Source organism: Populus euphratica, unplaced genomic scaffold, assembly GCF_000495115.2.
Source record: "Populus euphratica unplaced genomic scaffold, PopEup_1.0 scaffold328.1, whole genome shotgun sequence".
Lineage (NCBI taxonomy): Eukaryota > Viridiplantae > Streptophyta > Magnoliopsida > Malpighiales > Salicaceae > Populus > Populus euphratica.
In genome coordinates, this window is record NW_011500220.1 from 81,618 (window position 1) to 94,217 (window position 12,600).

At 32.2% G+C, this 12,600-nt stretch overlaps 1 protein-coding gene across 2 annotated transcripts; it reads right to left on the reverse strand.

Annotated features, from left to right (window-relative positions):
* Window positions 1–7,934: 7,934 nt before the first annotated feature.
* LOC105112275 (protein TRANSPORT INHIBITOR RESPONSE 1-like) lies at window positions 7,935–11,898 on the reverse strand. 2 transcript variants are annotated; one of them, XR_839721.1, is made up of 4 exons: window positions 11,047–11,898; window positions 10,130–10,622; window positions 8,951–9,807; window positions 7,935–7,958 (listed from the first exon to the last, which is right to left on the reverse strand). XR_839721.1 is itself a non-coding variant. In XM_011007918.1 (3 exons), exons 1-3 carry the CDS (start codon window positions 11,508–11,510, stop codon window positions 9,010–9,012), a joined length of 1,755 nt encoding a protein of 584 aa, XP_011006220.1. In that variant the 5' UTR covers window positions 11,511–11,898; the 3' UTR covers window positions 8,481–9,009. The 2 variants fall into 2 exon arrangements, 1 of the variants encoding a protein (XP_011006220.1); XM_011007918.1 differs by lacking the exon at window positions 7,935–7,958 and having other exon boundaries at window positions 8,481–9,807.
* Window positions 11,899–12,600: the final 702 nt, after the last annotated feature.

Sequence of the window (12,600 nt, forward strand, 5' to 3'; positions counted from 1 at the left end):
CATTAATATTAAGTTTATGCCTTTCATTTCCTTTCATTTACTTAGTTAACTTTAATCTTATTCATGTTCTTATTTTGTTTATTTATTTTTCTTTCTTTCATTATGTCTAGCTAAGTTAGTTATGTCAAGGTGAAAAGGTTACACTAATGGTGTAAGAATAAGTATAGTGTAAACTTAATATGGACTTTAATGTTTGATACTAACATGTTTTATATTTGTTATCTTGTTCACTCTTTAATACTTTGCTTGTTAAATAAATAATCTTGATTTATGTTGTATAACACTTGGTACAACAAATGCTTGACACTTTCATAGTTCATACTATATGGTATAACCGACACCTGAGCTATGAAAGGAACTTGATTTGTTGTTAACATAAGTTATAATCATGAATGCTCGACGAGATTTACAAGTATTAGCATTAATCGAATAAGATGACTAATGTAATCATGTTAACAATCTATAATCTGATTGAAACCTCCTTTATGTGTGGTTTCCAATTGAATAATAAGAGTTTATATTATACTTATTTAACATACCATTAGTGGGATCTCTAACCTTGACATTTGTTATTATCATTGTTTAATCGTTACATTAATATTTCTTCTCAAAGTTCTCATCTTCTTCTCCTTCTTTTTCTTTTTATTATTATTATTATTATTATTATTATTATTATTATTATTACTATTATTATTATTATCATTATTATTATTATTATTGTTGTTGTTGTTGTTGTTGTTGTTGTTGTTGTTGTTATTGTAATTGTTATTGTTGTTGTATTATTGTTATTTATAATTTATACAATTAACCTCCCTGTGGTTCGACCCCAGTCTTGTCGGATTATTTATTACTTCGACACTCCTGCACTTGGGAGAAGACATCAATCTTTTAGTCGTGTCATTACACTAATGGTGTAAGAATAAGTATAGTGTAAACTCAATATGGACTTTAATGTTTGATACTAACATGTTTTGTATTTGTTATCTTGTTCACTCTTTAATACTTTGCTTGTTAAATGATTAATCTTGATTTATGTTGTATAACACTTGGTACAACAAATACTTGGCACTCTCATAGCACATAATGTATGGTATAACCGACACCTCAGCTATGAAAGGAACTTGATTTGTTGTTAACATAATTATAATCATGAATGCTTGACAAGGTTTACAAGTATTAGCATTAATTGAATAAGATGACTAATGTAATCATGTTAACAATCTATAATCTGATTGGAACCTCCTTTGTGTCTGGTTTCCAATTGACTAATAAGAGTTTATACTATACTTGTTTGAAATACCATTAGTGGATCCTCTAACCTTGACATTTATTGTTATCGTTGTTAAATCTTTACGTTAATATTCTATCTCAAAGTTCTCATCATCATCATCATCTTCTTCTTCTTCTTCTTTTTCTTTATTATTATTATTGTTATTATTATTATTATTATTAGTATTACTACTACTACTACTACTACTACTACTAGTAGTAGTATTATTATTATTATTATTATTACTATTATTATTGTTGTTGTTATTATTGTTAATGTTGTTATATTATTGTTATTTATAATTTGTACAATTAACCTCCTTGTGGTTCGACCCCGGTCTTGCCGGGTTATTTATTACTTTGACACTCCTGCACTTTGGAGAAAACATCAATCTTTTTATCGTGTCACTAACCTAAATAACCACATTAAAAAAAAAAGATATAAAAACTACAATGTAAATCAAAATTGAAAGAAATACTAAAAGATAGATGTTGAGTGATTCACTTTAAACTTGCTAAATAATAGCCTTATAGTTACTAATGGATAGAAAAAGCTAGCTAGTTGGGTGACATTTGTCCACAAAGATACTAAACTGAACAAATAGCCATTTTTATTTTTTTGTCAAGTAAAGAAAATTAACAAATGGTTCTTAGTCAACACTTAATAATAGAAATAGAGAAGGAGAACTCAATCAGATCCCAAACAAATGGTTTTCATTTTCATATATGTTCTAGACTTCATGACTTTAATTTTGATTGAAATAGTTTGAGTCAGGGCAATGCTTTACATTTTTTTATGATCATATACTACTTTAATCATCTACATGAAAAAAAAGTCAAAACAAGGAAATAAGAACAAAAGGAGTTAAATTAAGGAAGGCAAATAATTCATAGTAAAAGATCTCCACATATGACTAAGCTACCCAAGATAGATAAGAGATGATGGAAAGATAGTTTACTTTGATGAAGGATGGTGAGCTAGGTGATTATGACAGACAAAGTGAGTAGAGAGAGGAGCAACTAGTTTTGGCTTTTATATCTATTTATTTAGTGTGAAAAGATTTTCTATTTATAAATGTTTTTTAAATTCTAGTTAAATCGATATGTTTAGTTTGATTTAATCGGTTTTATACTTTTAAAATTAAAATCGATCTAGATTCAAAACAAATTTGGTTTTCTAAGTTGTTAGTTTGATTTTTTTTCTCAATTTGATTTTTCTGTTTTTTTTTTTCTTGCCCTTGATATAGCTTCACCCATCAGAATATGAAATTAACCTAATTATCATAATTAAAATTCTTTTTAACCTTGACTCTTGACTATTTAGAAATATTTATATTTAAAAATTATATTTATATATTTAACATTGTATTTATATTGCATATTTTAAAATCAATTTATTTTTAGATTTGAATTAAAATCATGCATGTTGAATTCTCACTTGCACGCGCGTATATACACACACACATACACATGATTTTAAAGGTGAGAAAAATAAACTAAATGATTAAACCAACTAAAAATATTTAAAAATATTTAGTTTGATTTTAATTTATTTTGATTTTGATTTTGATTTTATAAGATTGAAATTAAATTAACTAGAAAATGTCAAATCAATTCAAATAAAATTAAAAAACCCTGGGTACTATAAATAAATAAAAAATTTACTTCCTAAGTTTCTCTATTGAAAAATTCCAAGAGCAAGTACACACCAGTTGACCAAGGACAAAGCTGATTGCAGGAGGTAATTCTCAATTCTGTTTATTTCTTCTTATTACATAAGCATTTTTGTTTGTCTGAAGTAAGCACGATTGAGCATTATTTCCTTGACATAAACTTTATCATTTTATTGCAATTTTTTTTAAATCCATCCTTATATTTATGCAGATGACCCTAATATTTTTCTTATTACAAGAATCATATAGAAATGTTCTTAATGTTTTTCTTAATTAGGATGATGTACTAAATAAAAATTTATTTTTTTAACATGGTGTTTTTATGACATTGTTATTTTTTTATTTTTAAGCTTTTTGGAGGCCATGCTTTATGCTTTATAAATTTGGATTTTATTAACTTGATGGTGGGTGTTATTTAATTTCTCTTGCTTACTCAAACGAAACAAAATAAAAAATACTAGGAAGGCTTCTTGTAAGATTAGCACTAACAATTTAAAAATATTTAGTATATTCTCTAGAATTTTGTAAGAAAATTGAATAATATTAATATTAATTGCAGATTTATAAAAAATCACCAAAAAATCCAAAATATAATATAAATTTTTTCAATTTCTAACATAAATTAATTGAACTGATTAAATTGATCAGTTGGAACCGCTTTTGATTTGGTTTTAATTTTAATTTTTTAAAAAATATTAATTTAATTATTTTTTATATAAAAACCAAAGCAAAATTATGATCCTAACTGAAGTGCTCTGGAATTGAAATATATGGTTTCAGTACGAAAAAGAAAATGTCAACCAAAGCATAACATAATTGACAACCTTGCATCTAACTACCGAAGGCCTAACACCACCAACCAAAGAGAGTTGAAACAAAAAGGAAAAAAAAAGAAAAGGAGAAAGTGGTACTTTTCTTTTTATTTAGAGGAAAGTAGCTGTTATGTATGAGATTCGAATATTTGATATGGTAAAGCATCAAATAGAGTTATATATATATATAACAAATAGATACGCATCCCCATAGAAATTATCTAGTGGTGAAAATCTGGAAACTCTGAGAGAGAGTAGGTTGATGCAAAAAAGTTATCTTCGGCTTCAAGCAAATACAATTCAAAAAGTAGTCATCATTTTTTTGTAACGAGCAGAATGCAGTGCTGACTCTAAGCACCATCTTCATTTTCTTCTTTATTGTTGTTAGTGAAGCTTGTCCTAGAAATCATAAACAAATTATCTACACCCAAACTAAAAAAATTTCAAATACTTATTTATCCCGGAAAGCAAACCCTAAATGAAAAGCAAACCCACATAAAACAATTTGTTAATCAATCTCACAAGACAAAGTGAAGGAGTGCAATGGAAATTGCTTGTGTACCAGGAGGCGTTTATATGGTTCTCGCGCAATGGCTTCGGGATTTCGAAATGCCAGTCTTCGGCTGACGCACTACTGCTGTTATATTTTTATGCTTCTGTACTTCATATTCCTTCTCAGCCAGCACTGGAGTTAGGAATTTTTTCTTTTTTAGGCTATGATATAAATACACATAAACATAAATTATATTTTAAAATTAATTATTAATTTAGATATATAAATTTATCAATATAACAATAAAGTTTCAATTCAAATACATAACAATATATATATATATATATATATATTAAAGCACATAAAATTCAAAATAAAAATAAAAATAAATTACACTATCAAAGTTGTACCATTCGATATTTTATAAAATATAATTCATGTATAATCAAATTTGAATTAATATCTTCAATAAACTCTCGTTCAATGTAAATTATTATAGAATCTACTAAGAATTCTTTTTCTATTTTATTACTGATAAGAGAATTTTTAGCATGTATATTTTTCACTATTCATGCTTGATTTTTAAATATTTTGGATATGTTGCACAAGACAATTAGAATTTTGAATCTCTTTTTGAACTATTGACCTCGTGGAAAAATTAATATGTTTTCAGATTTTAGGTTACTGAACAGGAAGAGCCCGGCAATGAAACTGAACAGTGATTCATTATGTGCTGCAAAAGAAGTTATACAACTTAGTTTCAGATGTTCGTCACCATTTTCAAATAGCTGAGATGAAGGTCTACAAAACATATGAAGGACATATAACTCAGTTTTGTTGTTTCGAAGCATAAAAAGCGAGTTGAAAAACAAGGATTGAACCAGCCTAAAATTCCTGCATTGCAAAGACTGTTTCGGTTTATGGCCCTTATCTCAACGCTCAGAGGTCCAAAAATTACAAGATCAATTTTGTTGGAAAGAAAATTTGATTCTCTACAATTTCTCTAGAAATAAAAATCTTTAAATTTGCATGTTTTTTTACCTCAAAGCTGACCCGCAATGTCTGAGTAGGAAGGAATTCAATACAGAAAAGGAAACTTTCCTCATTACTGCAGGGGTAGAAAATCCACAATATAAAAAAAGATAAGGGGATCTGAAAACGGGTGAGTGAAGACACATAGAAACCCTACAATATAGAAAAGAAAAGGAGAGGAGGCGGCACCTAGGGGAACAAAAAAAGAGCAGAGGCAAAACTATTGAAAACCGGGAGGACACCTATCTATTTGATAGAGATTCTCTGCTTTTGAGTGATGTTCATTGTATCAAGTCTATTTCTCTTTAATTTAACTATAGAGTAGACTTTTATTCTGGGATTTTTGATATAACTTACTATGATTATGTGAACAGTTTCTTCGATTGAATTATTACATTAAGATGTTAAGTATTTCATTCTATGTGTAATGCTTACTGTGTTTGGCCAACATCTACATGATTTAGAATTCAATTTGAAACTAAGTGATAATTATTTTAGCTATTGTTTGAAATACCGTAAGAAATCTATAGGATAGAGATATCCTAAAAACTCTTATAATTGTTACAGGTTTTACAGTACTTAATAAATTTCAACAAGTTCAGAACTTTTATAGAGTATATGAAATTTGTTTGTCGAAATAATTTATTGATGCTTGAGAGAGACTAATATTTACATAAGGAAAACTTGATTATCAACATTAGGAGTAATTAATTTAATCGAGAAAGTTCACATAGGCATAGTTACGATGAGTCAGAAATCCTAAAACCAGTACAATTGAATTCATTAATATTTAATCAATTGGTTGCTTGTTTTTAATCATTCATTTTTGTTTCATAAACTATCTTATTCGATCCCTCAAATAAATCATAATTTAAAAGACTTTGGTAATTAGCAGTAATTTTTACAAATCCTTATGGGACGATACTCTACTCATCACTTTATTACTTGTTACGATTTGTGCACTTGCGAATTTAACCAACACTTGCGAAGCATAGTTTTAACATGCTTTATAGTTGAAAATGCTCACTTTATAGTGATAGTGGAAACAGACAAAGATAAAACAAGACGAATCAATTTGTCAATCAAATGATAGTGCTACGACTTATTTGTTTTAGCTAATTCTTAATATAATTTAGATTTGGTAGACATATTATGAAAGTTGGGTTAAATATATTATAATGATAATAATGATAAACTGTTACTGAACCTTGTTGTTGATATGAATGACCTGTAACCTTTTTATACAAAGTATTCATATGTAGTATGTCAATTTCATTTTTTATGTAAACAGATTGCGCATTTGCAAGGAGAAGATCAAATCTGACATCTCTCAAAATTCAAAGCAATACTTTAATAGTTGATATAAGATCCATTGTATTTAAAATGTCTAGAGACTTTTCCTATAAAACTCGACAAGGTAAATCAGTAATCTCCATTATTTTATGCATCAAATATAAAATGAATACAAATTCAAATATTTCATCACAATTAAATAATCACCACCTTCTTCACAATTCTTTTCAGCACAATAATTTCTCACAAAGCTATTGGCTTTAATATGTCTTATAGTACTAACCAAACTAAGGTTTTTTTTTAATAAGAATACCCATGAAAAAATTAAATTAAGACCTTTAGAGTATTAAAAAACCTAAATATATGAAAACTATTAGATTTTTAGATACAGTCTACAGCAATTGTAATTACCCTCGTGCCAACACCCTCAGAATCTGAAGAAATCTTCTTGCCACTACCTTTCTCCTTTGTTTGATCTTTGGCAATTTCGTGCTTTGCAAGACGAGCAATGCCAGAGCTGAGACTATCTGCAAAGGCTCTCAGCGAATCACTTGCCTCTTTAGGCTTGTCAATAATCTCATGAACCAACACAGTTTTTTGCTCTGCTACTAATGGAATCTTGGGTTTGAGATCTGCATCAGATTTTACTCGGGAAGGTGGAAGTGTTACAGGAGAAGGTGGTGGAGCGCGCAGTGGGCTTAAACTTAGGTGATTAGGGTGGGGTTTGAGCTGTAGGCTTGACGATTCCTAGAGATGGTGTAGGGCTTGGCACACGAGCTACACTGGTAGTTATAACTTTAGTGGCTGGAGAATTTGGCATCGAGGATGTGATTGTCACTGGCTTTGGGCCAGGATAAGGATGTGATTGACACTGGCCTAGTGGAAAGAGAAGTGTGGTTGACACTGGCCTAGTGAAAAGAGAAGTTTTTTTTATATAATTATCACCCTGCCTGAGCTATAGCCCAACAGAGCCTTGTGAAAGGCTCCGTCCCTGTTTTCAGCAGCATATTTGAAATTATAGTTATAATTAATTTTTAAAATATTTTTTATTTAAAAATATATTAAAATAATTTTTTTAATTTAAAAAAATTATTTTTAATAAGAGGTCATTAAAATAATCTAAAAACACAAAAAATAATTAATTTAAATTCAAAAAAATATTTTTTTAATTTTTTTAAAAACACAAAATCAAACATTCCTTCATTTCAATGGAGGATGGCAGCAGCTATAAATCATCCAAACCAAGTCTTGGGAATATCGTTGTCATCTCTAAACTATATTCGATAAACGATAAAATATTATAAACTTCCACGTACTGAATGGATTCCACAGAACGCACAGCTACAACAGGAGTGGTTTTAACTTCTTACCATGCCCATTGGTAACCTGAACAAGGGTACATGAACATAAACATAAACATACAGAGAGGGGCAGCAAAATCTTATAATCAAGAAGTATTTGAAATTTAATCAAGGTACGTTTTCATTCAGGGATATACGCTGCTAACACTAGGATGCTCAAATTCAATCGTACAAGTAAATACATAATTTATTGTCTTCCTACGATAGAAAAACACAACCTTTCCATGAATGAACTTGTGTTAAACCAATTTTAGCCAAAACTCGTTGTGAATTGATCAGAATATTTTCTTAGGATTATTTCTTAACAACCACGACCAAGTCAGCTGCACATGTTACTAATTATGTTTTCCAAACTAATCTCACAATTATGACTCAACCAAAATGCGATCTTCTCAAAAGAAAGTTGAGAAAAGCTTCAAAATAATAATAACAATAATAATAATAATAATAACACTCCAATTTGCATCCATGTTGTCAGTTTCGGACACTTTTAAATTAAAACAATAGCAACAAATTAGGATACTTGGCAAACACAACACTAAATTGCTGAAACCAAGCAATCATCACAGATGAGATTAATATTTCCCAATCAACAGGCAGATGAGATCCGAGTTTTGATACTAACTGAAACCCTAAAAACTATAAAGTTGGGGATATGGTGGAGAAAAAATGGAAAGAGAATCCATGTGGCGGATGCCCAAGAAAAGTTGAATACATCAAATCTGCAAGTCCTCACTGTGTTTGAGAATATTAGACTTCATTACTTGGGCGGTAGAACAATGACACAAATGAGCCCAGGTTAATAAATGCATCAAGATGCAAAAATTATACACGATCACCATCCCATTTTAACACATTTGATTGATACATGATATACTAAAATAATCACAAAATTATCATCTCTTTATTAACCTTTATGAGGCATCCAATAGCTCAGTCAACCATAAAATAATCCGGCAATGAGCTCTTGAGGCTCAGTGTACCTTTCAAACAATGAGTAGCATTTAGAGCATGTACCTGCAGTATCCATTCACTACAGGCAGGGGTCTTGATGCGTAATGAAGTATGAAGACCTGTCAAGAAAACCTTGACACAGAATCTGCATCCATAGTCCAAACAAATCCAGGCATGTCAAGCCTCGGTCCTGCAATGGTTCTGTATATGTAAAGCTTCTCAACAGGGCAGCTTTCCGGCCTCGATTCTGGAGGTCCCCTCTCATCAATAACTTCAACATTGAGCCTAGGCATCTTCTGACCTAGCAGCTTACATGCTCCAAAACTCACACAGCAAGAAGACATCCAAAGGGATCGCATTGTCTCCAGCTTTGCAGCATTGGCCAAAAGAGCCTTATCCCCAAAGGAACAGTCCCTAATTTCAAGTTTGCAAAGCCTTTCACACCCAGACAGCACATGGTGGAGTCCCAGATCACTATCGCCAGCAAATGCCACAGATAGCATCTCTATTTTTTTTCCATAAGTTCCAATGTAATCAAACACACGATCAGTCAGTAGACCTGAGAGGGAAAGACGCCGGAGATCCTTGTAGTTTTCAACAATGGCTCCAAAACCCAAATCCAGAGGCTGAAGTGTTTGGTAATCAGGAGCCTGAGGTTCAATAATACAAAGACGGAAGCAGGTCATGCTTGGACAGTTCTTTGCTACTGTAACTAGAGCAGCATTAGTCATTTGACGGCAAAAGTACAGAACTGACTGAAGCTTACGACAGCCTTCAGAGACAGAGACAAGGCCCCTTTCTGTCAAGGACACATTTGGTTCTGCAGCAAATGGGTCAGATGGAAACACCCTCAACTCTGTCAGGTCCTTGCAACATGCTGCAAGAGTTTCAAGTCCAACGTCTTCAATGTAATCCAGCACCTGCAGTGATGCCCTTTATTAGCTCGAACGAAAAAAGAAAGGATTTTTTTTTCTTTTTTCTGGAAAAAAAAAAAAACCAGCAACCTAAACTTGAGTCACGTAGATGCAAAGCAGTATCCAAACATGGTTGTGCAGCAGCCATGAATGTGGTCCCATTTGCTAAACTTTTAAAGCAAAATTGGCAACCGAGCATGCAAGCATCTAACTCGCACCATAAACTCCAGCTATCTAGAAATTTATGCCTCTTGCCAAGTGAGCAAGAAAATATGCATTCAGAAACAAAAATCATGACAGAAACTTAAAACTAGAAGGTAAAACTTACCCATAAACGCTGCAGATTCGAACATTGACTGACAAGTTTAATGAGATCAGCGCTTTGTATATTGGCATATCTCAAGTTCAGTGATGTTAAGCCAGAACAGACAGGATAAACTGCTGGAAGGTAAGCTGGATTTACATCCCAAAACCCAGATAGACTCCTCAGTTCTTTACACACAGAAAAAGCTCCAGCCAGGTTTGAGAAGATTTCAGGCTGCAACCTAGCCGAGAACTCACCTGTGCCCAATTCAACCAGTTGTGGTGCTTGGCGAATAAGTTTAGCAAGCCTCTCAACGGGCACAGCATGGTTGAGCTGAAGATTCTTTAGATCAGGACACTGGCCAACCAGGCGCTCCAGAGCTGAGAAACTCAGCTCAGCCCCTAAGCAGGAAATATTAAGAGAGACCAGTGATGTAAACGAGTCAGGAAAACTGTTCAACCACTGCCCACTTGGATCATCCACCTCACTCTCTCGTAAATCCAGCTCCCTCAGATTCCTGTAAACAAGTTGCGCAAGTGATGAAATGCACAAGACACAAAAATATACTAAATTACAACGACAAAAGCGTGATTTGGCATAAAATTAGCACTCCATCACTGTCCTTATCATTGAAAATGATGACTTCCTCATTACTAAAGTTACTAATCATTTGCTTTTTAAGTCAGCCATTATCATCACCCTCGTCCATAAGTGACAAATTAGCACAAACTACACCAGGTTTTCAAAATTCTCAGCTCCAAATCTACAGAACAAAGCTAGAAACTAAACCCGAAGTACAGCACTCATGAAGTTTTATGCACGAATAATCATGAAAGAAAATAACAACAAAATCACACCGACAAATTAAAACTTGTTTTGAGTTCAGACTCCTCAAAGAGGGGCAAATAAAGAAAGAGGGAATGCAGCAGCAAGTAAGAAACCTGCAATCCGCTGCAATGGCAGAAAGTCCATCCGTAGAGAAACCCTCACAAGACGAAAGCACCAAAACCTTAAAATTTTTAAAACTCTTAGCAATAACCTCCAAACTCTCGTCGGTAATCACCATCCTCTTCAACCTAATCTCTTCCAACCAAGGATAGGCGGTAGCCAACGCCGCTATCCATGGGTAAAAGTAACCCCCCCAACCCTCAGGCACCAAATTAAAGTCCGCAAAGTGTGGCTTCCCTTTCAGCTCCACCGATCTTAGCTCCGGAAACCTCCTTATAACCATATCAGGCCTCACCGCATAACAGTTACCAACAAATATTCCCTTCCGACACCACCGCTCTATCTCGTACCACGACTTGCATACCACCGATACGGCGTTCCTGTCTTTGTCGTTTGTAATAAACGAGAGCACATGCTCTAGCACTTCCTCCGGGAACGCCCTCGCCTTATTCGACATTATCAATGTTGAAGCTAACGTGCCGTTTATTAAGGACGGGAGTCAATTCCGCTCCGTATGAAAACTAGAGATTTGCAGCGAGCGAGAGTGTCTGGGGAAGGAGTTTTGGGTTTTTCATGAGTAACTAGCAGATGAATTTTAACTATGGTAAAATAGGGAGGTTGGGGGGTGAGATTTTGACACGTGGAGAGTAGTTTAAGGTGGCCGATGGATAACGGTAGGAGAAAGAAAAGGGCAATGATCTTATCTGCTAAGTTAGGTTAGGTTAGGTTGGGCAGCGCAGGTAGGTGAGCTCTTTTAATTTAGCGTGAGAAGGAATAGGTAATAAAATATGTGATAATGGCGAGGGGGGGGAGAAGGAATCTCATCTAATGATTCGTATTGCACGGCAGGAAGTGAGGGATCAGATATCGAGGGGAGCCACAACCAGCGTGAAGATGCAAGAAAAAATTAATGGGTGAAGGAGGAATGATGGGATTGTTCTGATGTGATTGATATTTAATGAGATGACCACCGTCAATCAATGATACCTATATATATATATTACTAATTTTGTTAAAGTTAAAAATTTGTTTCTTGCACTCTTGTTATTCAATTTTCTAATTAGTTATTATTTTTTAAAATAATATATAATATTAGTAATTATATTATACATATTATTTTAAAATAAAAAAATAAAAAATATTATATAATTTATTATATAAGTAAAATTTTAAATAGTACTTAAATAAATTACATCACTACTAAAAAAAATTATTTATAATAATATTTATATGTGAACAATTCAGATCTTATCTTATTGTTTCATCTATTGTTATTTTTAGTGATCATACAACATTAAAATATCTTCTTTCTAAAAAAGATTCTAAGGTTAGATTAGTACGGTGAATTTTATTACTTTAAGAATTTAAAATAACAAGCAAAGATAAGAAAGGCACCAAAAATATTGTTGTAGATCATTTGTTAAGATTGACAACAAATTTAAAATCTGACATCACATCAATCGATGACTACTTTCCCGATTAATCTTTACTTTCTGTCTTTACAATATTTTGATTTGCTAATATTGTCAATTTTCTTGTTTCATAAC